This window comes from Cibotium barometz, chromosome 10 (assembly GCF_041138505.1).
Source record: "Cibotium barometz isolate CiBa-2024 chromosome 10, ASM4113850v1, whole genome shotgun sequence".
Lineage (NCBI taxonomy): Eukaryota > Viridiplantae > Streptophyta > Polypodiopsida > Cyatheales > Cibotiaceae > Cibotium > Cibotium barometz.
In genome coordinates, this window is record NC_141055.1 from 56,656,765 (window position 1) to 56,683,174 (window position 26,410).

General features: G+C 45.6%; 1 protein-coding gene across 21 annotated transcripts in view; it reads left to right on the forward strand.

The window, feature by feature from the left end:
* Window positions 1-26,410, forward strand: part of LOC147635085 (kinesin-like protein KIN-4A) — a 75,855-nt gene that overhangs the window by 240 nt on the left and 49,205 nt on the right. For all 21 annotated transcript variants that reach the window (XM_086804369.1, XM_086804370.1, XM_086804371.1 and 18 more), the window contains exons 1-9: window positions 1-1,212; window positions 2,280-2,426; window positions 15,442-15,594; window positions 15,715-15,974; window positions 16,167-16,354; window positions 16,444-16,568; window positions 16,659-16,695; window positions 16,825-16,916; window positions 17,030-17,143. The exon at window positions 1-1,212 is cut by the window's left edge. In XM_086804369.1, coding sequence (XP_086660495.1) covers window positions 961-1,212; window positions 2,280-2,426; window positions 15,442-15,594; window positions 15,715-15,974; window positions 16,167-16,354; window positions 16,444-16,568; window positions 16,659-16,695; window positions 16,825-16,916; window positions 17,030-17,143 — 1,368 coding nt within the window. In that variant the 5' untranslated portion in view covers window positions 1-960. The remainder of the gene's footprint in view (window positions 1,213-2,279; window positions 2,427-15,441; window positions 15,595-15,714; window positions 15,975-16,166; window positions 16,355-16,443; window positions 16,569-16,658; window positions 16,696-16,824; window positions 16,917-17,029; window positions 17,144-26,410) is intronic.

Below are 26,410 nucleotides of genomic sequence, written 5' to 3' on the forward strand. Positions count from 1 at the left end.
GGTTTGGTAGTTTTTTTTTTTCATGGGGAAAAGTTGTAGCGCAGACTCCAAAGAGGGTTGTACAGTCCAAAAGCTTAAAAGGGGCTCACTTTGCAAGCATCAGATCGGTTGTATTCAATTCTAGGTGAAAGAAATCAATGCTTGAAAGTTGGAGGAGGAGACCATGCTACTCTACTGTCCGAGTTAATACGCGATAAAGAAGTGTAGCAGAGAAGTGGTGGTGCCAGAGTGGGGGCTACGGATCTGAAGGGCACAACAGGAAGGGCGAGATTTGTTGGTATCACAGGCATAACTGCAAAGGCACAGCAGCAACAGCACAGAGAGAGAGAGAGAGAAAGAGAGAGAGCGAGAGAGAGGAAGTTAGCACAAAGGTTGTATCGCAGAGGTTGCTCCACCGCCAAAAAAGCCACCCAGGAAGGACCCTTCTCAGTTAACGTGCCTTTGTAGCTTCAGAGTCTTTCATTTCTAACTCGTGGATGGGAATTTCTGCCTTTGCAATCTAGGGGTTTTACTACACGTTGAAGAGAATCGCTCAATTCTGACATCTACAACCCCTGCTCTTTTATGGATTCCGCAACTTCGAAGACAATTACAGTCTCTGCTCCTCTAGGGTTTCGACAACAGTTAGAATACCTGCAATCTCTGCCCTTCAAGGGTTTTCAGGGTTTCCGCAGCAGTGAAACGAACGTCTCTAGTTTCTGCCTGTGGAAATTAAGGTGTCAACTACTGTGAAGAGTGGAGTTTTTGTTTGTGCAATCTTGGCAGGGCTTATCTACCAAGTGAAAAAAGAATTGTTGCTCTGCCACTCGGGCTTCCATATCTGTCTAAAAGCGAAGAGAAAAATTCTCCCTGGCCGTGACGCATTTTCCACATCAGAGGTTTCGACAGTCTAGAAAACTGCTACTCCATTCAGGTTCTCACCTGAACCGTCACAGGCACACCCTTGCATTTTGGCTTCACATGGATGGTCTTAATGATCTCGTCCTTGAGTCGACTCAACATAGTCCTTATTCTCACCCCTTTAGCAGCATGACGAGAAGCAATGGGCATGCAACGGCTTTGGCCGCTGCTGCGGATGGTATCACGGCAGAGAAGGATACAGTAACAGCCACTCAAGCTGTCAAAGTGGCTGTCCATGTCCGACCTCTTATTGCCAATGAAAGGCTTCAAGGTTGCAAGGATTGTGTCACCACTGTGCCCAGAGAACCTCAGGTACTTCCCCTTCACTTCAATAATTCAATTTGTGAACTATTAGACTTGTTCTTGTTGGTATGCTTTCATATCGTTTTCAAAATTCGCGTTCTGAGTGGCCTGATAGATGACATAGGTACTACTTGTGGTTTAAGTGCCCTTCTAGGTTGCTTTCTCCCTCTTTGGAGTCCCTGCTTTTGCATTGTGATGTAATCCATCATCTAGAGTCTACAAGCAAGCCAGTTCGGTGCAAAGATCATCAAATAGGCTTCTGGTTATGATCTAGTTTGATTGTATTTACTAGGCTGAAAGGTTTGCCATAGCGCAAATACTGTTCTTGATTGAAAACCCCGTGTCAGGATGGGTTTAGTGTACCGTCCCCAATAACATGGGTAACCCACTCTATCCTTTCCTTTCGGTCCTGTGCAATGGATGGGTCCAGGGAAGATTGTTTGGCCCAATCAATCAGAACTTTCCCCTTTGATTTTACTCCCAAAGTGCATCTCTCAACACAAAGATTCTGAAGTTTTCAAAGCTGGCATTATGTTTATGTGCATTCTATTCTCGGGTGTGACAATGAAACGTGCAATATGTGCCGCAACCGTGAACCCACTCATGTCAGGAGGCTCCAGACAAGGGGTTGGTAATGACAGGAACTTGTTGCCACCTTTGAAGAGTATCAATAGCTTCAAAATCTATGGGCGGGATGGGCAGGATTTGGACATTAAAGTGGAAGGTTGACTATATGGTTATTGGACAAAGATGATGGCGACATCGCACAGAGACTTTTACTTTCGCTGCCTTCTATTCTTTTAAGGACTTTAAAACCAGGCAAATGGAGACGGTAGCGCCTTTAATCGACAAAGACAGTCAGGCTATGGAAACACATCATAGGGGGTGGCTAAGCAAGTAGTATAGTCACTGTATGGATTGGCAATGCTGTGGGTGACATGAGGAATCAGCACCAAACTTTGGATACTGTGGCTTGTTTTAGACTCATAGGCTTTTCAGGATTCTATTTAAATGTTGAAAAAAGCGATCTACTTGATCTTCCATTAAAAAAAAATTAACTCAGCCTCTTTTTGCAGGTGCAAATTGGCAACTTTAGCTTCACATTTGACCATGTTTATGGAAGCACTGCATCTCCATCATCAAGATTTTTTGAAGAATGTGTTGCACCACTTGTGGAGGGCTTGTTCCATGGCTACAATGCAACAGTCCTGGCTTATGGGCAGGTCAAATCAATTAATTCATTGCAAGCGAGGGTTATTTTCTTTCATGTTTCTGTTTTATTGTTACCAAGGGAAAATGAAATTAAGAAGAGTGTAATGAAATAAGAGAGTTAATGGGTCTCTTTCTTGGCTTTGGTACTGAAGATGGGATAGTTTGACCATGCTCACACAAGTCAAAAAATCTATTATGATCCCAAGAAAAAGAGGGATTTAAATTATGATGACTTTTGGTGCTTCATGGATTCTTATCCAAGCTAGCTGTACATGTTTTCAACATTTTTCATCAATTGTATCTTTTTAACCAAATACGCAGTGAATTAATTAGAAAGCCAAAAAATACATCAGATCACCCAAGGGAAAGGTGATAAGCTAGGTGGGTATTCATATACATCAGGACTCTTTAGACAAAAGAAGTAAGCTGGGGGTGGGTAGCCATATACATCAGGACCTTTTACACAGAAGTGTTGCCACACTGACCAGGCTAACATAATGATTTACAAATTGTCAATTTCCACCTCTAGCTTAGCCACAAATTCATGAGCTTTTTCAAATTTCCTTGCCAGGTCATGTATGTCATCAGCAAGCTCCTGTAACCATTCGTGTGTGGTGTTCATTGTTCCATCCTCTTCCAATGCCTGATGGGAGTCATTGTCTTGTTCATTGTAAAACTTCACTGCATCTTTAATCACCCCAATGCGCCGCCTGTAAATTCTTACCTTGTCCAACTTGAGAGTAGAATCCTGCACTACACATCCAGAAAAGAGGGCTTTCAAGCTGAGAGCCTGATAAGCAGGAGTAAATAGAACATTATTTTTGAAGGACCATATGACCCAGAGAAATTCTGCCCTACACTTGTTCCAATATTCAGAAATCAAAGACACTGAGTCTCCTAATATCAGTTGTTTCCAAGAGGTGGGAAATCCTAATGTCCTGAACAAAGGTGCTAAAATTGGGGAGTTGGTTGGGCAATTGAGGAAAAGATGGGGAATATCCTCAACTGACTGTTTACATCTTGTACATAATCCATCACTCTGACCCACTTCCCTGCTTTTGGAACCAGTCCATACAGCTTTGTGGAGCAAAAGCCACAGCAAAACTGAGTGTTTGGGCTGAATGTTACTCTGCTAGATGCTCTGGAACTTAAAAGCCCACTGTTGTCTGTCCAGTGCTAAGTGCCATCTCCTGTTTAATGTGACATGTAAAGGAGGGACCAACTCTCTTGAGCATGAGGGAGGGTTATTAAGGGAAGCGCCTCCTTTCCATATTACATCTCTGAGGGGTGGAGAGCTATCAGTCTCAAATATCCAATACAGATCTTTAGGGAACATAGATATTCTGTTAGCTATCAGCTGAATTTCCCAAGGGTGGAAGGGAATAGAAATGAGTAACTGTTCAGAAGAATACCACCTGTTGTTGTTCACATCCCATAGATTAGACCAGGTCCTAATACCTTTCTCGTGAACTCTTCTGGCTGTTCTAACCTGGGGTGGGGGAAGCAGAGGAATAGGTGGCTTGGACCACCAGATGGATTCTTCTTTTCTGATGGTTTGATCCTTTCTATTATCATTTCTGAACTGAAGCAAATGTCTCCATCTGTTCCAAGCCTGCCAGAGGGACTTGAGAAGGAGGGACCCCACAGGAGTGACTTCAGTTGGGCCAAAAAAGATCAATTGTATCTTGTTGGTTTGCCATCCGTGCATTACTTAAATGCTTTTTACCGTGGAAATCTCCCAATCTAGTCAAGTAAAAAGAGAAAATCATGCAAATGTATTCGATTTTTTGCTAAATCTCCTCTTTACAAAATGAAGATCAAATTCTTTTTATGTAAGACATGTGTGTCTTTTAACAGTACTGATTTTGTAAGGCAGTTGGCTGATAATTATGTGTTAAGGTCTCCTCTTGCGACTGTTCTGTATTGAGTTGGCTTGTTTACATGCTTTCAAAGGTTTTTCCTGTTTTTTGAAATTATAAAGATATTTGTGCATGTTTTGAGAGGGCCTGTTATAATTACCGCAGATTATGCGGAAAATTAAGGTGTGATCAAAGCTTTGAAGTGCTTTCCAATTGGCTGTTCCATGGTTGAATTGTTAGAATTCATGGTAGCTTAAGCAAGATCCTAATCAAGTGTATTAAGCATGATGAAGAGTGATTAGGGTTAAGCACACATGACTAATCAAGATAACAGCATAATGACAATGTAGAGGACAGAAAAACTTGTAAATATTCATTGGATGCCAACCTATTTATAGGCTAGGTACAAAAGTAATTAAGAGATAATCACATCCACCTAATCCAAAAGTTGCATCAAAAAGAGTACCCATTGTCTAGAATGGAGTGCAACCCAAGATTCCTTCCACACAAGATATGGTTGTCTTGGAGGTGTGGTCATGCCCAGAAACCTTGTGCCAATTAAGGTCTTTAAACCATAGAACCATATGTCCATATCCCCAATGTCACATGATATTTTGGTGTATTATTTCAACACCCTCCTTCAACAAAATATCCATGGTTACTATGATGTCAATGCTAACTCTAGTTACTGCGCACAATGCTAGTTATGATGACTATCCAAGTGCCCGTAGGTCTTACTCATGTAGGTTTACAATGCCAGTTATGATGACAGATGTTAGATATCTAGTTATGATTACATTTCACTTAGGATAGAGGAGTGAGTAATAGGTAGGGCTAGGCTCTAGCTGGTCTAGAAAGTCTAGTCTTCTTGAGCAAAATTGACCTCTGCTGAGGTTTGTGCTTCTTGTTCACTTGAGTTATCTTCACTGGCAAGAAGTGCCTTCTGTGTTTTGTTTATAAAGAAACAGTCCTTTGCATGCCCTGGTTTTCCATAGAAGTTGCAAGACTTTCTTTTTCTGATGTGATCCTCTGAAGGGAGCTTTTGAGCCAAACTTCTTAAAGCCTCTTTTGTTGAAGAAAGCTCCTTCTGTGTTGAAGAAAGCTCCTTCTGTGTTGCCTTGCCTTCGCTTGACTTTGCTGAACTCTTCTACCAAAGATGCTTCAACATCCATAAGTGTGGGTACATGCAAGTTGGTAAGAGTAGTAACAATGTTACTATACTCTTGTCGAGGGAGACTCTTTAAAGGAACTTTTATGATGACATCTTTCTCAATGTGTTTCTTGATACTTGTTAATTGAGTTAAGATACTCTTCATGTAGTTAAGATGAGTTGGAAGAGGCTCATTTGAATTCATCTTAAGTTCAAAAATTTTACTGAGCAAACTGATTTTTGATTGGGCTCCGAACAAAGTTTCAAGAATATTCTAGGCCTCTTGAGAAGTTTCTTTTCTATCTATATGATGGAAATTGTAAGTGTCATTAAGGGTCTCTTTTAGGGTTTGTGTGAGTATGTGTGTGCTCAAGCTCTATTTCCTCTGTATCTTTTCAGAGCAAAACTAGGAAAAAATGGACAATGAGCAAAAAATGGAGAAACTCCTACATGGGCGGACACACCCACAACAATGGCCCTCACTCCCTTCTAAGTAATATGTACAGACAAGAGATGACTTCTAACACCCCCTCTCAGTTTTTTATTATAAAAGTGTTATTCTCATTAAATTTGATTTTGATGCATAGAAAGATGCATAAAGGAAAATTTTTATTATAAAAGTGTTATTTTTATTAAAATTGATTTTTATGCATAGAAAGATGCATAAAGGATATATTTTTTAAATTATAAAAGTGTTATTCTTATTAAAATTGAATTTTTATGCATAGAAAGATGCATAAAGGAATTTTTTTATTATAAAAGCGTTATTCTTATAAAAATAGATTTTTATGCATAAATAATTTTTTTAAAAGCAATAATTGTCAGTGTTTTTTCATCCTTGCTTACCCAAATGCTCTTTTCTTCTTAGGTGGTAGGCATTCTCTCTTTTCCATTTGTAGCATCCCACACTCCCTTCCTCATCAGAGTAAACTTGATTTTGGTTTGCCATGTGTGAAAACCATTTAGGTCTTACCGCTTGGAAAATTAGTCCACGGGTAGTGTCAAACCCTTAGAGAGAGATCAAACTCAAGATTAAAAACCACCTTCTCTATAGAAATGCATGTGTGTAGCACGAAAGTTTGAAAACCCCTTCTTCTTTGCATCAAAATAATAGTAGGGTTTGGTTTTGGCTTTGGATTTTTTGACCTTTTTCCTTGGTTTAATATATTTTGCTTTGGATGAGTCACGTAATGAAAGCATTATTGATACTCATTGATTATTTGAGAGCCTTAGTGATTAATCCACCATTAATAACAGATTAGCGAGAAAACTCGGTGTTTTTGGAGATAGAAAATACTGTTCGCCATGGTCAAAAACCCCCGAGCACTCATGAATTGCTCCAATTTTGCTTCATTGGCGCGTTGAAGCATTTTGCCCAAAAAACGCAAGCACGTTTCAATTAGCCTGTTAACGCCCTCCACTTCTGCGTTTTTCTGACATTGGGGCTGCAGTCAGATGCGCCCTTAAGTGGAGAAGATGTCCCAATTGATAGCTTGAGCAATGGAATTGTGTGTGGAGAGGAATCAATCCTCCACTGATAGGGGGTAGAAGGGCAGCAGACCCACAAAGCTTAATTTTAGGGTTTTGGTGATCAAACACTAATCAAGCCTATCAATGGTACTAAGAAATAATTAGACAGACATTAGGCAATGAAGAACAAGGCTTTGATACCATGTTCGAATTCATGGTGGCTTAAGCAAGATCTTAATCAAGTGTATTAAGCATGATGAATGTAGATGAAGAGTGATTAGGATTAAGCACACATGACTAATCAAGATCATAGCATAATGACAATGTAGAGGACAGAGAAAGACTTGTAAATATTTATTGGATACAAAGTACTTATAAAGTGATTAAGAGATAATCACATCCACTTGATCCAAAAGTTGCATCAAAAAGAACACTCATTGCCTAGAATGGAGTGTAACCTAGGATCCCTTCCACACAAGCTATGGTTGTCTTGGGGGTGTGGTCATGCCGAGAGGACTTTAGACCATAGAACCATATGCCGAGAGGACTTTAGACCATAGAACCATATGCCCATATCCCCAACGTCACATAATATTTTGGTGTATTATTTCAACATGAATCCATGGAGGACGGTATCTAGGGACTTAAACTATTACCTCAACAATGATCCTTGGCTGGTCTTCATCTCGTTGTATAGATTCAGCCAATTCTTCATGTATCCTCTAGCTGGATCCATTTGGAGCTTTATGTTAATGTTGTATATCACCCACCGATGGTAGAGAAAGGCTTAGGTGCAAAAATTAAGTTTTTGGAGTGCTTGAGCCTCTTCGTTTTCCCTTTAGTGAAGTATGAAAGAAACGGTAGAAACGGTGTACTTCTGAAATTACAGATACAATCCCTTTAGTGAAGTATGAGTCTAAAGAGAGATGAATCCCTTTGTGTTTGTGGTTGGTCGCCATTAGAGGGACGGTACATGTGAGGGGGGTTGGGGGAGAGTGACATAAGGGGTATTCAGATGCATAAGAAAGCTGCCCTTCATTCTCACATGGCCCTGGAGCTGCCTTGCAGGCACTGCCCTTCGTCTCATATAGATGATCTCATCCACCCCCTCAGATGCATAAGAAAGCTGCCTTTCATTCTCACATGGCCCTGGAGCTGCCTTGCAGGCACTTCCCTTCATCTCACATAGCTATCGGCTGTGCGAGTGTGAATGAGGTCTGTTCAGATAAGCATGGACTGACCATGGAGTTTGCGGAGGGGAGCTTGTCCCCTCTTGGTGGCATCTTGTGAGATGATCAAGTGGTCCCCATGACCTAGTGAGAAGACTATGGGGAAGGTTATGTGAAGGCCTCCATAGTGGTATGTCACAGGGGGAGAAAATTGCCATGCACAGAATGGGAGTGGGGGGACAAATCGATTGTGCCCATCATGCTCTAGGGATGGATGATGTGTAACATGCGGAAGCTCATCGGAAGAATCGGTAACTTCAACGCTCAGAATTCAGCAATCGTTTCATGACAAAGATAACGCTCAACATAGAAGAAGATGTGACAGAGAGAAATGAAATGAAATGATATATTAACGTCTCTAAGAGGCCATAATGGCCTATGAGACCAAAACTGAGACATCATCTGAAGTTGGTGTCTCATCAAAGAGAACAACCAAATCAAATTGAAAAGTACAATAAACCGACTATCTTATAGTTATAAGAACTGTAAGTAAGACTCCTAGATGATATTGAGTAGAAAATACTAGAAAATATATATCAAGTAGATCCATGTATGCTGATCAGTTGAAGTACTGCCCTCTCCTCAGATCAAATATCTCTGCCATGGGGTTGTCTAGAATGGAGAGGTTGTAGAAGAGAGGTAGGTGCCTCCGATGCCGAGCAATAATGGCTCTGATTTGGCGATGGTGAGGATGCCGTGGTCGGGATCCTAGTGGGCATGGCTGACGAGCACGACATAAGACGACTGCTCTATCAATGGTGACTCCTTGGGAGCGTGGCTGGTGCCCTGATGGCCTGATGGAGGAGGTATTAGGAGGTGTGTGGGTTGGGCTGCTGGTGCTGGTGCTGGTGCTGAAGAAATTTGTCAGGATCCTCTGTCTAGGTACATCATGGCTTGGTCTCCTGTCTGCCAAGAGGGTCTCTCTGTGTCTCTTGAGCTTAAGTAGGAACAATCCCAGGTATCTCTGATCCTCAAACTCCATGACCCTGCGTAACGGCCCAAAACCCTCTCGGAAGAGGCAGTGATATCTCCCTCGGATTTGATAATAGACTGTACATCGGCAAATGTAGTGCTTCTCTGTCTCTGCCTCTTGGTAGCATAGCTGACAAATGCGGTCATCCGAGATCTGATGCACATATCGCCTTGTCACAATCTGCAGCTGGTGTCATGAGGTTCAGATTTGTCCAATGGCACAACATATCCCATGTGATAGGTGTACATCCATGTACGTTGGGCAGGTGATAAAACCATCTGGTGAGGTGCAAAAAATGGCTCTTGTAATGAGCCATTTTCATGCCTAAGGGCTCAAGGGGACTAGTCCATGTCCTCTTTGTGTCCACTCTGTGGACACAAAGAGGACATGGACTAGTCCATTTTCATGCCTAAGGGCTCAAGGGGACTAGTCCATGTCCTCTTTGTGTCCACTCTGACGATATCCATCCTAATCATGCGGTTCTACTTTGAGCGGGTGAGATCCAAAAATGGACAATCCAAGCTGTATTGAAAGGGTGGCCGCAAACCATGTAGGTCAAACCATGATCACATCTGAGCATACCAACAATGAGTATCTCCATCTTCTGCCAACTGTATGGATGAGGTCAATGCCAATGGGGAGTACCTTTGTTGAGGGAGCTCCCATAGCTGCTGTAAAAAGGTAACTGCCTGGAATAGGGCCTCAATCACTACTGGTGCGGCACCCAACTCAGCCCAAACAATCTCATGTGGTACCGATGATTTACTCCGAATCATGCGGGCAATCATCATAATCATAATCAGTGGTCTCTCCATATGCCTCCATCCCTCATCCATCCCTCTCTCAGATCTGTGATGTATGCTGGGCCCCCAAATTGGAGCTCTGTATAGGAGGGTTGGTGTGACAAGTGTATCAAATAGCTACAATTTGGTGCGCGGCTCGTGAAACTGTATGTGTGCACCACGAATGGAGAGAGAGAGAGAGAGAGAGAGAGAGAGAGGAGGACACAATATTGGGTCACGAATACCCTCTGTAGGGCCCCCACCACGAATGATGTATTTGCTTTATTAGAATGATGTAAATCTGAAAATAAAGACTGGTTCTTGACCGGCACTCTTGACCTTGGCTGGAGCGCTTCCCCTTGGTTGTCTTGGCCCTTGGAATACACCTGCCCTTTGTGAATTATGAGATAGAATGACTGAATTCTGGTCTGGGTATTTATACCTCAAAGTGTTACTGGTCGGCTGACGGAAAAGGGGTCGGCCTGTTTTTGAAAGTCCCACGACTTGGTCAAAAAGCATTTAAGTGCTATTTAAGGTATCGTTTTCTCACTGTCCATTGGCTGGTCACTCTGCATAAGACCTTGGCTTTGGGCAGCCCTGTGCAGACTGCATGGGTAGTTCCCATGCTTGGTCGGTTGGCTGGGCAAGGCCCCTATGGCCTGTCGGCTGCTTGGTCAGGCCTCTTTGGCTGGCCGACAGCTTGCCCATCCCCTCGAAAGGCTGGTGGGCAAGGCCTGGGGCCTTCCTGGCCCCTCTTGGGTGGCCTAAGCCTATCCAAAGCCCATGTCTAGAGATATGTTATCTCCTTCCTGGGGTAGCCCTAAGGGCTGGCCCCATCTACATGCTTCTACATCTGGTTGCAAGCCATACACTCAGGTCATTTGACATCATTCCAGAGGGAGACTCACAGTATGGACTGGCCCTGCTTCATGTGCAAGACAATGCACACCTGACCTCGGACGCGTAGAGTGGAACCTTGGTTGACTCGTCCCAGACTGGGCTCACATGGGACCAGTTTCCATTCCAGGTCATACACCTTGTTCGTATATATCCACGTGGCATCCAAGTGCGGGATGCACATGACATCCCCTTCTGCTTAACTTGACAAAAGCTACATATCCTCCAAATAGTCCGTCAATAAAGCCGGCTGGTCGTCGAAGAAGTCTTTGTCAAGCCATACCGCTTTGTGAGTCCCTTGGTTTTGAAACTTTGTGAGGAATTGTCTTTGTCTTCAGCTTGAGCCATGCCTGAAGCGATGCAAACGGATCTGTTCTGGAACCATCACTTCAGCTTCATCCACTATATTCGTCTTTCACTTCTGAAGGGATCGGACCTGCATATGGTTTCAGCCAACTGACATGGAACACATCGTGCATAGTCCATCTCGGAGGTAGCTTGAAACCTTGTTGATCTTTCTTTGGATAGGAAAAGGACCGAAGGTCTTGAATAATAACTTTGGGCATTGGTTGCCACCTGTTTTAGTCTTTGCTTCATAATCCGAAGATAAACCCAATCTCCTTCCGAGTACTTCACATCCCTTCGGTCGTTGTTGGCCTTTCGAGTGTAGGCCTCCTGCGCTTTAGTCAACCTGTCGTTAACTGATCCCAAAATCTCTTGGTAAGACTCCGTCATTCGGTTCGCTTTAGTGTCATGTGCAAGTTTGCCCATGGACATGTCCTGAAGCTAATCCAGAAGGGGCAGCTAGAAAAAGATGACTAGAACCAGGTTTTGGAGCATGAAGTGCAGTTTTGGCCAGTGTTGGACTTGGAGCAGGACATGGAAGACATTGAAGGACCTATTGGTTGCATAAGATGCTGTCGGTTGCAAGAAGCTGCTGTCGGCTGCATGGTACAGGTCGTGTCGTGGCTGTGTTTTATGGAGAATATGCCCAATCGGCTGGCTGACCAGCAGTCGGCCAGCACTCCTTTTGTCCAAGGGCCTATATAAAGGCGCATTTGCTCATTGATGTGTTCATTCACTCCACTAGGAAGTGGGTCGAGTATTAGGATTATTTTGGGTGATCCACCTTTTCATGGAAGGCAGCCTATGGCTGTAGAACCTATGTACCTTTTTGTACCATATGAATATATTGAATTTCCAGCTCTCTCTCTCTCTCTCTCTACTCTCCAATCTGTCTGCGCTTTTGCCTCAGCATGTTCTAAGTGGTGTTTAGGGCTGAAAGAAGACTCTCAGAGCTTCCGTGTGTTACATTGCTTGAACTAAAGGCAAATATGATTTCCACTTACCTTGCTGATCGTGAACATAACACTTCAACGCATCAAAGGCCAATCGGTTGTAGATTTCTGTTTGGCCGTAAGTCTGTGGGTGAAATGCATTGAAAAAATTCAGTTTAGTACCAAAATTATCAAACAATGCCCTGCAGAAATGATTGGTGAACTTGGCATCTCGGTCTAACACTATGTAACTATTTGGTCCTCCTAGCTCTTTTCACATGATGGAACCTGTGCCAGGACACTGGACAGGTAGATGAAAACATGGGAACAAGGACCATGAAGTTGGCACAAGGAAAAGCACCCGTTTTTGTCAAAAAGCAAGGAAAAGCAAAAAGTCAAACTGAGTTGACTGTGAGCTAGGGACACCATTGGTAAGAGGAGACTGAGCTGGATCAAAAAGCTAAAAGCCGCTTTTCCAAAAAGCAGCTCTAAGATCAAAAGGCAAGGCCCTGAAGCTAGAAAAGAAAAATTAAAGAACTTTGATTAAAGATGAGTAATATTTTATTATTAAAAGTTAAAAAGGCAAAAGCAGAGTGAAAAAGTGAAAAGCAAAATATTGGCCCGCTTTTGGCAAAAAGTAGGGCTTCCCACAAGTATAAAAGAAGCCATTGGAGTTTCATTTGTTGGTTCAGAATCAGTGAACGAGGAAGACATAGTAGAGCAGGAGCCAAGAAGAGCTATGGAAAGTGTACATCAACACGACACTTTTCAATGTAGGCAAGTGCACGTGGTAATAATATAAGGCAAACTTCCTTTCAAGAAAGGTTTTAGGCAATTGCACTTCAAGAGGCTTTATTATCATCGGCTAAGGACATATTTTTCAGAGGGTCATCAATGTGGTCGATTGTGAGGATTGGAAACTTGCATGGAAAAAGAACCTCATGGGTATGGAGCCTAGCCATACGCCAAGCCCTATGCCATGAGCCGGCTCTATGAAGCCCATGGACCCTTGTCGGCCATAGCAAAGGCTGCCTAGTAGCACACGTGTGAAGTGATAGCAATGAAAAGCTATTTTCCCTAGTTGTGAGCAGGCTGACAACAACAGAAGGAACTGACCAGCATATGGGATGGCCTCATAGTTGTCACGGTACAAAAATATGATACCCAATGGGAATTTTTGGTATGATATGAAATTTTGGGATATCGTACGATAAATACGGTTTAAAAAAAAAACACTTACAAGCTACATTTTCAATTTGGAAGGGTAGACTTGTGAGGGAAGGTTGGGGGGGGAGGGAGGGGGGAGGGCACTTTAAAGGAGTTGAGCAATGAGGCTCAAAAGCTCAAGCCTGTAGGCCAAGACAAGCCAAAAAAGAAAACTGTTAAAAAAAACAAAAACGGCCAATAGTCAATTCGTACCGTGCGATATTGTACGGAATCTTTCCGTATGAATAGATTCATACCAATACAAGAAACAAATATGGATGGCCTATATAAGCGATGTTCAGTCTTTTGCATCATTCATGTCATATTCTTTGCAAGAGCCAAGGTTCCAGGGCTAAGACAGCCAAAGAAGGACCTAAAGGCAAGGTGGAAAGTGCAGATCAAGGGGTCATTTTCAGGCTGTAAGCAATCTTAGCCAAGTGAAGGTATCCAAGTCAGTTCAGTCCTGATTATTTACAGCCAGCAATCTTTCATTCCACTCATTCAATAAAGCAAATACAACATCGCTATGTATTGTCTCTCTTCTCTCTCTACACTCTTATTCTCATTACATTGTGCTATACATTGTGAAGAACAAAGGGTTGAAAGTTATTTATCAAAGTATAATCCTCATGTTACAGTGGTATCAAAGCTTTGCCTTTTGGTGAATAAATGCAGCCAAGAAAAAAGATTTTTTTTTTCCCGCTTATGTGGTGGTTTTTAGATTTGGAAGCACTTCCCATTCTAGTGTGACTCCTATCCCTCGAAGGATGGTTGGTTTTCAGCCTCCGAAATGCGACTCGAAACGAGTCCCACACGTATAGTGGATGGTTTGTTTGCGGTTAGGAAGAACCTTGACCACTCCCACTATGGCGACCTCCGACGATGAGAGAGAACAACAGATCCAGGAAGAGACTGTCACTTGTACATCAACAGTATCAGGGAGCAATGCTCTCATTGGGGACGAGATGCAAGAAATGTTCCAGAATTTCATGAATCTCATGAAGCAACAGAGAGATCAATTGCTTGTGGTTAGGAAGAACCTTGACCACTCCCACTATGGCGACCTCCGACGATGAGAGAGAACAACAGATCTAGGAAGAGACTGTCACTTGTACATCAACAGTATCAGGGAGCAATGCTCTCATTGGGGACGAGATGCAAGAAATGTTCCAGAATTTCATGAATCTCATGAAGCAACAGAGAGATCAATTGCTTGAGCAGAAAGCCATGATCCAGGCCCTAGAGAAATGATTACCTCTTCAAGCCTTCTTCTTCCCCCCTCTCACGAGTTCTCACCTAGATCCCTACCCCAATTTCTACCTCGCCCATGGGTATGGAGCCTTGCCATAGGCCAATCCCTATGCCATAAGCCGGCTCTATGAAGCCCATGGACCCCTGTCAACCAGCAGGATACGTGTGAAGCGTAGCAATTAAAACTTATTTTCCCTAGTTGTGAGCAGGCTTACAGCAGCAGAATGAACCGACCAGCCTATGGGATGGCCTATATAAGTGATGTTAGTCTTTTGCATCATTCATCTCATATTCTCTACAAGAGCCAAGGTTTAAGGGCCGAGACAGCCAAGAAGGAGCTAAAGGCAAGGTGGAAAGTGTAGATCAAGGGGTCATCTGCAATCTCAGCCAAGTGAAGGTATCCAAGTCAGTGCAGTCCTGGTTATTTACAGCCATCAGTCTGTCATTCTACTCATTCAATAAAGCAAATACACCATACGTGGTGGGGGCCCTTTAGAGGGTGTTTGGGACCCAACACTGTGTATTGTCTCTCTTCTCTCTCTCTACACTCTTATTCTCATTACATTGTGCAATACATCGTGAAGAACAAAGGGCTGAAAGTTATTTATCAACGTATAATCCTCCTCTGTAAGCTTCCACATGTTATATATTTCTAGTTTTCAGGCAAAAACATAGGGCTTTGTTAAGGAATGCCTCTAGGAGGTTCTGGATAACATTTCTGTGAAATAGAGACACCTAGATTAAGGTGGATGTCCTTTTTTGGAACAGAGAGATGCTCTTATAGGGCAATTAGTCGTATGCGAGTTTCCCATATGATGCCAGGACTATTCATATCAATGCATGAGGATGTGGTGGAATTATATTCGCTGTATGCATGTAGGTAAGCGTTGTGCAGAGGTCTTTACCTATCAATGTGTCTGGTTCACTTGCAGACAGGATCTGGAAAAACATACACAATGGGAACGGGATATACTGTGGGTGGCAATACAAATGGAGTTATTCCTCAGGTAATGGATTTGATCTTTAAGAAAATGGAAAGCTCAACAGGAAAAGTGGAGAATCAAGTCCGGGTTTCCTTTGTTGAGGTAAGAGGGAACGGTCTTTTTGGGCCTTTGGGACTTGTTCAGTTCATTGCTTGCTTATCTGAGCTACTTATGGCGAATTAGTTTTCCACTCTCTTATCGTTGATGATCTCTCTTTTGTAGATTTTAAATGAAGAAGTTCATGACCTGCTGGATCCAAACCCTCCAACCACTGTTCGACCAGATATGTATATGGGTCTCTATACAAGGCCCACAACTCCTGCAAAACCCACTATTCAGATACGGGAGACAACAAGCAGAGAAATTACACTATCAGGTGTAATGGAAATTGAGGTTAATAGCCTTCATGAAATGGCGGCACTCTTAGAGCAGGGATCCCTTTCTCGCGCAACAGCAAGCACGAATATGAACTCAGAATCAAGGTTTGTATTTGGTTTCTGAGCATCCCTCTGGCCAAAAATTCGCACATTTATAATTCCATATTGCAGTAAAGAGGCTGCCACCAAGCCAGGATAATAGCATTTCTTATCACATTAGTATCATGTTTAAAGGACTTGAATGAAAATTACACTGAAACATTTGATCTCATTAACTCCATTTGTTTTGTTTTCTAGTCGATCGCATGCTATTTTTACGATTACTTTGCAACAGCGCCGGAAATTGGAACTCCTGGCTAATGGCAACACCTCATTACTAGAGAATTTCCATGATGACTTTTTATATGCGAAGCTACATTTAGTGGACCTGGCTGGTTCTGAGAGGTTTAAGCGTACGGGTGCTGATGGGATTCGACTCAAAGAAGGTATTTAATTGAGGTTACTGCTCTTGTTTCTTACTTTTGGGTATGTTTGAAGAGATTTACACGTTTTTCATTTTAATTTTCCTTTTCAGGTGTGCACATTAACAAAGGCTTGTTGGCTCTTGGCAATGTTATAAGTGCCCTTGGAGACAAGAAGAAGCGCAAAGATGGTGGGCATGTCCCCTATCGTGATAGCAAACTGACACGTCTTTTGCAGGTACTATTGGTTGCTTTGATACATTGAAATTATAAGTTTTGTTGTAACATGCATCGTGTTTATGTAATGCATGCCTTCCTTGGCCTCCAGGATTCTCTTGGAGGCAATAGCAGGACAGTTATGATTGGTGAGTGTTAAGTCTCTATAACAATTGAGTTAGATAGCTTAGAACTGTGTGTGCTCATATTTTACATGAGATCCCTTTGAACGTTGTCTAAAGGAAGGGGATGTATGGATTGTTGATTCGTGGCTGCAGCTTGTATCAGCCCAGCAGATTCAAATGCAGAGGAAACCCTCAATACCTTGAAGTATGCCAATAGAGCTCGCAACATACAGAATAAACCAATAGTAAGATTTTAATGCTATAATAATGCTTTCATAATCTGAGGATGAACACAAAAAATCTGGAAAGGGTGTTAATTGTGTTGGAATCACTTAAGCAACGTGCTTGTTGCTTCCAGGTAAATCGTGATCCCATGGCAGCTGAGGTGCAACGGATGCGTCAACAGCTAGAGCTACTGCAAGCTGAGCTCGTGTGCATACGTGCTGGAGGTGGAGCATGGGAAGATGTTCATGTAACTTTTGTGCTTTTCCTCCATATTTTTTAGTACATTATGGCCGTTAACTTCCCGCAAGAGTTTGGGATCTAGAGCTTGACTCTCCAGAGCACATTCAGTCCTAGGAGTCCTCCGTGGTCGCCGTGTGGTAGGTGCTGATATGATGACTAATTCACAGCTTTCAGGACAATCTGAAACTCTCTGGTGGCTCAATCCAAGTCTACAATCCATATCTTTTACCTTGTGTCCATGTAGCTTTGTAGAAGGTACTTACAAGCATCGTGTGAATGAAACAAGTTTCATTTTCATGAAACGTTTCGTATGTTTTACTCTCATTTTTTTCGGCTTCAGACAGCAACCTGCCTTGTAAAATAAAATAAAATCCTTAAAGTACTCATTTTGCGCATGTGCCGCCCTCAGCAAGTGCTATCCTTCTTTCGTGAAAACCCACTATGTCAAAAAGTGTGGGCTCTAGACTCTCTGTTTGTAACTCTATGCAAGTCTCCAATCGGAATTAAAAATCAACAGTATCTTCTTTTGGTGTAGGCTATCTTAAATGACACTCATGCATCTGATATTGGGACAAGACTCCATATGAGGCATCATCATTTTCAGAGAAGGAGCACCTAGCCAAAGCACAAGAAGCCTACACCAGGCAAGCCAACAAGTCTACACGAGATGTCAACTACAAGGAGGGAGATTGGGTATTTCTCCGCATCATGAAGCAATGGTTAAAGCAAGTGGGAAAGTTTTGGTCCATTTCTCATTGTAAAGAAGCTTCTGATGTCTCCATGAAGTTGAAGTTACCAAAGAGTTGGACTATGCATGATGTCTTCCTTGTCTCATGGTTGAAGCCTTATGTTGGACCATCTTTGCAAGAGGTTCCGGATGAGCAACAACGTGAAGTGGTCGACGAAGTAGAGGTTACCGAGTCCGAGCAGATTCTCCTCCACAAGTGGAAACATGGTTCTAGTCAAAGACTGAGACTATTCTACATGAAGTTCCTAGATTGAGGCGCTCACGAAGCCGTACGACGTGACATCATTGTGAGTCCTAGTCCTAGGACATGTCAGAGACACGAGCTACATAGATCTTTCCTGTCTTAGGTGTGAGATTCTATCACTTAACCCAATTGGAGAGCAATAAGTTCATGTAGGTCACCCTAGCATAGGCATATTTAAGAAGCATGTAGAAGGATGTAGGGCATAAGGCATAAGGCTTGGCTTATAGCATTGCTCACGGGCAGCACAGCCAGATTGGTTGAGATTCCTCCCTGCTTGATTTGAAATCTCTGTTTTTATAAATTTTTTTCATACTTAATATAAGTCTCTTTTCCAAAAAAAAGGGGCATGTCGTTTTGGGAGGCCGTCGAATGGGCTAAAGTGAGCAATCAGCCCTTAGCCATTTTGCTCTTAGATTTTGACAAGGTCTATGATAGAGTGATGCCCACAGTAGAGTGCCCGCTTGCGGTGATAGAGGAGAGCGGTTTCAGATTTCTCACTCAGTACGGCAGGGTTGCCCTTTAGCCCCATTATAATATATCATAGTTGCAGAGGCCATGAGCATCTTTCTCCGCTCCACTGCTAGTATTTCTGGATTGAGGTTGCCTTTTCGTAGTCAAGAGGAATTGGTTGACTCTGAGTTAGCTGAAGACACAGCCATGTTCTTGGAGGCTTCACATATATGCTTATGTTCCTTCCGGGTAGCACTAAAGGAGTTCTGTTTGGCAGCAGGGGCACGCATTAATTGGCACAAATCTGTTGGTTTTTGGGTTAGTGATTCACCGAGAGTTGCTTGAGGTGCAAAGCTTGGTTTTACTTGGATCAGCAGAGAATGTACTGCTAGATATTTGGGATGCCAGGTTGGGATTGATATTTCTCCTGCACAGCAGTTTGCTCCGGTACTTATGAGTATCCGAAAGAAGCTCCTCCATTGGAGCTCCAGGAGATTAGATTTAGCTTCCAGAGCTTTGGTGGCTAATCAGGTATTGCTTGCCTGAGCTTGATTTATTGCCTCTTGTTGGTGGTGCTCTCGTGCGTGCATTGGTCAATTGCGGAGATTGATCTGCAATTTTCTCTGGTCGGGTTTGGATGGCACCTCAGACACTCTTGCCAGGGTAGCTTGGCTCACAGGTATTCAGCCCAAACGAGAGGGGGGCTTGAATATTATCGATCCGGATGTTTAGTGCAGGGCGTTGCTCTGCAAACTTGTGGTCAGAGGTTTCCTACCAGGCATTGAGCCTTGGAAGGATTTTTTCTTGTCTCAGATTTCTGGATGTACATCCCGGGTCGGGAGAGACTGGATGCCCAGCACATGATTTTTGTTCATAGAGGCTGATATCAGGTCATCATCTTCCCCTCTTATTGTAGCCATTGTCAGAGCATGGAGAAGCATGAGATCTTTTTTGCGACAAAGGCTTCCTAGGTCTTTGGATAAGGCTGACCGAAAACCTATTATGTGGAACGAGCTCATTAGGGATGAGGCCGGTCGGCCACTTGGTGCATCTCGTTATATGCAGTGGTCAGGATGGGAGAGATATGCATACAGAGTTCTTGCTTGGAAGACCTTTAAGAGTCTTTTGGAGGATCGGAGAGCTGCATCCATTCATCATCTTAGGGGCTCTCGCATTCGTATTGATCAGATTGATGTAGCTATTCCGCATGAGTGGCTCTCTGGGACCTTTCATGGAGACTATCATCCGAGTTGGCTGGGGTTTTTTTCGAGGATAGGCATTCCTTTGCAGGTCATTGCTCTCCCGAGCCAGGAGGCTACAGATTGCATCATTTACTCTATCATGCCTGGAGGGAGATTGAGGAGATGTAGTATGGAGGAGATCATCCCAGATACTAGGCTTAGTCCAGTGAGGATTGTTGGTTGTTCGGGGAAGCATTGGTTCATTGACCCTTCTCAGATAGTGACTCATGGCTCTTGGTGTTTGTGGTTATATGGTGGCAGTCCTATCAGATATCTTCAGTGGGATCCAGCAGAGTGGGAGTGGATTGATGCCTTCGATCCTTTGAAAAGCCTTCCTTTTTCAATTTCACCGTTCGGAATGCTAGGCTTCTCCTCACTCGATAGATGCATAGGATCCCTACTCTCAGGCCTCATTGGGAGAGCTATGATATTTCTCCAGTGATATAGTGCAGATATTGGCATAGACTTTGGCACTCATACAGAAGGAGCCAGATCTCCCATTTCTTTTGGTTATTCTTACATGGTGGTCTCCTCACCAATCAGTGGAGATCGGTTTTCGGTGTAGCACCTTCCTGTCCTAGGTGTGCGGCAGATTCTGAGACTGTACAACATTGTTTATGGGGATGCGGCATTGCACAACAGATTTGGGGTCCTCTAGCCCAACTTATGGGAAAATTGAGTGGTCGATCCGGTTGTAACAAGTTCTATGCGGGAGAACCCTTGGGAAGTGCTGGGCATTCTCCTAAGGCTGATTTTCAGCCATTAGGTGGTTGATTTTATTGAAGTTAAGTTATATTTGTAGAAACCGGGATTGTTGGGCAATCTTGGTGAAGGGTGCCGGGCACCATATTGCTAAGTTGTAGCTGGGCTACTTGTAGGCAAGTATAGTGTTTGTAAGTTGTTTTCATATTCAATCATTTTGGAAGAAACAGTGGTGTATGGCTGGGCTAATCCACCCGTTTTATGTACTTGTAAAATTCTTACTCCCTTAAGGCAATGCATATCCTTAAAGGGGGCCCGGGCGGGGGACTAGCCCATCTTCTGGTCCCTAGTGCAGTATCATTTCTTTTCAGTATTTCCACATTGTATAATCAATTGTTATGGCTATGTATGTGGGATATGGCAGTGATCAAAGGATGATAAATCTTGTGATTTCAGTATTAAATTCTGTATAACCACGCCCCTGTTTGTGACAGTTTCTACTATTGCTTTGCCTTTCGGACTCTTTTATCTTCGACTTTAGGCGTCACTTCATCTTCCATCTTGGATTCGATGAAGATGAACTTGATGATGGAAATATCTTTAAGATGATCTTTTTTCCATTGCCTTTGCACCACAAATGAGGAATCCATGCTTTGATTTAATTTGGCTAATTTCATGAACACCCTTGTTAATTAATTACTGAAGTCCTCTTTGAAATTTTTGCAAACTGGCTTTGCATGTCAACAGCCTCTTGAGGTTATTACGGTTTTCTTAACCTTTTAAAGGAATTAAGGTTGACCTTTTTTAATAAGCCTTCTATATATTCTTTTCCTTCTTTTCGTTCTGCAGGTCGGCGCTGGCTGGCGACAACTTTGCCGCAAGCTTTAGGGGAGGCAACGATGATCGTGATGGCCTCTTCACTGTAATGGTTGATGACACTGCTGCGCCCTATGGCTGCCTTGATGCTGCATAAATTTTCTTGCGCCGCCTTTGTGGGATGCTAACGATCAAGGCTTGGGCTTTCTCTGGGTAGAGTGTCTGCCTCCTTTGTATGCTTTTCAGACAGTTGCACACGTGGTCCAAGCTGCGTAGAGGATCTGCCTCCTCTGTATTCTTTTATTGTTACGATTTGTTCTGGTCCAGCTCCTAGCGGCTTCTTCACCTACCCATCCCAACCTAGATATGAACGCTCTGATACCAATTTGTTGGCTGGATTTGGGTTGGTTCTCTCTCCTCTCTCGCATTAACATGGTGCGCAGGAATACAAGCAGAGAAGATGAAGGATATGATTGTTGATTGTATTGCTTGTTAGAGAAATGCATGATTACATCTTGTTGAAGTAGGTCGTTATCACCCTTTCACATGAAATTGAAAAGATGCAGGGGAGAAGAGAGCTTGAGCTCTTGCAAGCACACACACACTCACAAAACCCTAAAAGAGAACACACAAGGTGAGAGGCTGAAAATCTTCTTCTACTTCACACAACACAACACACCATATACAAAGATAAGAGTACCCACAATATGAAGAGGTACTCAACCAAATACATACTAGGGTTCTCTATAGTGTGAACCCAACTAAAATGAGCTGGCGCTATAACTATGCCAGTCTCTAGAATGGCTGTCACACAGCCTGTCATCCCACTGGCCGCATATCATCCATGATCTCACCAACCATGCCAGTGGTGTAAGTGTGGGGCCTATCCCCCAGGCGGGTCATCAGTGTCCACCGCCTCACTAGATGAGCTTGATATCTCAACACTCCCCCTCGAGCTCAACTCCATCTCATGTACACCAAGCGAAGCCCTGAATCTGCAGAGCTTCTCTATACCAAATGCTTTGGTGAAGATGTCAACGACCTGATCCTGTGTGTTGACATAAACAAGGTCAACGTCTCCTGCCAAAACCTTCTCTCTGACAAAATGGTAGTGGACCTCTGTATGCTTCGTGCGAGCATGAAAAACTGGGTTCCTAGCCAATTGTTTACTGCTAATGTTGTCACAGAAAATGACAACTTGTCTATCCACTGATAGACCCAAATCTGCAAGTAGCTTTCTCAACCAAGCTACCTCACATGTTGCCATAGCAGCACCTTTGTACTCGGCCTTTGTACTGGATAGAGCAACCGTAGGCTGCTTCTTGCTGCTCCAAGTCAAAGCAGCACTCCCCAAAGAAAACATGAAGCCAGAACAACCCGCTTGCTGAAGCTCCCGCCTCCACCCTGCTCTGCGCACCCTCGCTCCCCCCCCCTCCTCGCGCCTGTTTTCCTTCCGCCCCCCGCTTGCTTCCCTCTGCTCGCCGCTGCGCCCCCCCTCTCCTTCCTCGCTGCTGCGCCGCCCCCCCTTCCTTCCTCGCCGCTGCGCCCCCCTCTTCGCCATTTCGCCACCCCCCCCGCTGCCGCCTGTTCCCCCCCGCTGCCGCCTGTTCGCCTTCCCCCCCGCTGCCGCCTTTTCGTCATCCCCCCCTGCTGCCGCCTGGTCGCCCCCCCGCCTCTTCGCCTCCTCTCGCCGCCTCCACTCAGCAGCGCCCCGCCTCCCTCCTTCTCGCGTTGTCGCCGCCCCCCCCCTCTGGGCCTCTCCTCCCCTTTTTTCGCCGCCCCCCCCTTCCCTCCTCTGTCGTGCTGTTTTTCACCCCTTGGGGGTTTTTGTTTTTTTTCCCCTCTTCGTCTTCCGTCCTTCCGCCTCTTGGTGTGCAGCCCGCTTCTTGCAGGTTTTCCGCTTTCGCCTCGCCTTCGCTTGAGCTTCAGACTCTGATGGAGACTCCTCCCGCCTCGTCTCAGAGGGACTCTTCCGCAGCCCCCTCGCCCGCCACCGAGGTCATCCCCATCAGGCTTTCTCTTTCGCCGGAAGAGGAAGCGAGCCTCACCGCAGAGGTGGAACGCCTTCAGGCTCACTCCACCATCTGCCGTATAGTCGGCACTCGCCCCAGCAGAGGGGAGATCAGGGATCTACTTCAGGCTCGCCTTCTTGCAGATGTGGGCAAGATCCTTGATGTACAGCTCTTGGGCCGGGGACATTATCAGATCGAGTTCGAGGCCGCCCAGAGCGTTGCCAAGGTCCTTGCCATGAGTCCTCTGGATATCAGGGGTGCTCGGGCTTTCTTCAGGCCTTGGCAGCATGGATTTGACCCAGCGGCGGCGGAGCAGGGAGAGCGCCTCTTCCATATTACAGTTTGTTTCCCTGGTCTCCGCCGGGAGTATCTTCCGCTCCTCTCCAGGCTCGGAGCACTGGTGGGCTCGGTTCTTGAGACGGGCCCCTCAGCAGCTTCAGTGGTGGCCAGAGCAGCTGGGCTACCTTCGGTCAGAGTGTTGGTATCTGACATCTCCTCCCTTCCTAAGGTCATTCAGCTACCTAGGATAGGGGGGGGGGTGGATAGATCAGAGAGTGGAGTTCTCGGGGCTCCCGAACCAGTGCTTCATTTGCAGGCAGGTCGGTCATTTGGCCAAGGCCTGCCCTCGCAGGAGACCTCGGCCCTCACCACAGCAGCAGGCCACGGATGGCCCGCCCACAGATTCGGCTCGGCAGGCTGCCTCAGGGACACCTGCTCAGGCCACAGAGACCTCGGAGTGGCAGCCTGGACAGGGGCGCCGTCGAGGGAGACAGCCACAGCAGCACGCCCAGGTACCGCTGTAGCAGCAGCCACAGTCTCAGCCTCACTGGGTTCCCGTGAGGAACAGATTTGCTCCCCTTCAGGAGGAGACCCCTGCAGCGACCGAGGACCAGGAGATGCCAGCTCCCCCTCCTTCACCTCCCCCACACCCATCCCCTCCCACCGCCTCGCTTCCACCATCGCCTCCTCCCGCCCCCGCTCCGGTCTCGGCAGCGGCTCCCTCTCCTCCTCCCTCACCTCCCCCTCCTCCCCCTCCGCCCGCCTCGCCTTCCCGGGAGGTCCTGGCAGCTCCCTGGCGCTCACCTGCAGTCCGGAGGGCGCTGAGCACTGACCTCGCTCGAGCATCACAGAGGAGACCTATGCCGATTAGGGCCTCACGGATTTCATCTATTCGTAGTCGGCTGAGTCGCCTCGGCATTCGACAGCGCTCGGCGGCGTTTGATTATACCTTCACACGGCTTTTTGGAGCAGAGGGCCCCCATGAGCCAGCACCCATCCGAGTGCATGTAGTGATACCTCCGGCCCGCGGGGAGGAGGCACTAGACTCAGCAGTGGCCTTCTCGTTCCCTCTATGTGGACCTTGTGACCGGGAGTGGACTCTAGAGCTCGCTCTCAGCACGTTGAAGACTCAGGCAGTTGAGTTTTCTCATCACATGAGCGATTTGGAGGTTACAGATGTGCTAGGCCGACTTTGGGAGTTGGCTCATTTTGTCTTGGATCCCGGGGGTGTGGATACATCCGGGATTCGGCATTTGGTCGTGCGCATAGTTGCAGATTTGGCGCGCGACCCAGGATATGTGAGCATTCACGAGGTTACTATGTCAGAGCAGGAGGCAGTCGCCATGGGTCACAGCCACTGGCGCCTGATCCGGGATTCTTGCAGTACACCGGGTGGGCAGACTCGCAGCCGTTCGGATGGGGACTACTCTCCATCCAAGCCGCTTGCGAAGGCCCGCCGTACGGCTGAGACAGCATCCACCTCAGTAGGACATCCATGAGGATCATCTCATGGAATGTACAGGGCCTTGGCGGAGCACACTTTATACGCTATCGAGGCTGCTTGAGGCAGGAGCTACAGAGATGTCTGGTTGGTGGCAGCATTGACATTCTGATGATGCAGGAGCACCACTTGGGTGAGAGCAGGATCCGGAGATATGGTTCGGTGATGCCTGGTAGATGGGACACTTTCTGGTCTGCAGGGTTTGGTCCGTTGGGTGGACAGGGAGGAGTATGCATGGTTATTGCAGATGCATGGCGGCAGGCCATTGTGGACCGAGGGATCATTGTGCCTGGTAGAGCACAGTATGTCATTCTGAGGATGCATGATGAGCTATTGGGTGTGCTCAACATCTATGCGCCCAATCATGCTAGTGCCAGAGCAGAGTTCTGGACTCAGGTTACAGATGCATTGCCAGAGGCCGCACATTGGTGTGTTGGGGGAGACTTCAACATGCTTGAGGACCCGGCAGATAGGGTGGGAGGCAGTCATGTTACAGTGCACGGCACGGAGCTTGCAGCTTGGGACCGGTTTTGTATGACACTGAGGATCACTGATGCATGGCAGCATGGGGCTTTCTCCCGGTCTCAGGACAGTCTTAGTTTCTCTCGGTCGGATCGCCGGCAGGGAGGGACTAATCTATCTCGGATTGATCGCTTTTATGTGGGCGATTGGTTGGGGGAGCGAGGGGGCTCCGTCGGCATTCTTGCTGGCACCTCATTTTCAGATCATGCGCCAGTTATACTGACTTTGGAGGAGGGGACACGGGAGCCCAGCTTGCAGTTGAGGATCCCAGAGAGGGTACTTGCAGACCCCAGTCTCGCTGAGGACATTGAGAGGATCTGGCATGATAGTCAGTGCTCTGACCAGGATGCAGCGGGCCAGTGTGCCCAGGGACTCATTGATCTTAGCTCTTTTCTACACGCTGCAGCTTTGACACGACTGGGAGAGATTCGCGAGCGGGAGCAACGGCTGAGACGCAGCCTTGCTTCGCTACAGCGCCTTCAGGAGCAGCAGCCTGCATGTGAGTGGGTGGCGTCCCAGCTGAGCCAGGCACGCCAGGAGGTTAGAGAGGCAGAGGAGCAGAGACATGAGTTTTACTATCGTCGTCAGGCCTCTCAGTGGACGCAGCTTGGTGATAGAGTGACTGGGGAGTTTTTTGAGATCACTGGACCCCGTCATGCGCGAGCAGGGGTTCGCCAGCTTGCTAGACCGGATGGATCGATAGCTACTGAGCTCGGGGAGATCAGAGCCATTGCCACTGCCTTTTATCGTGACTTGCTT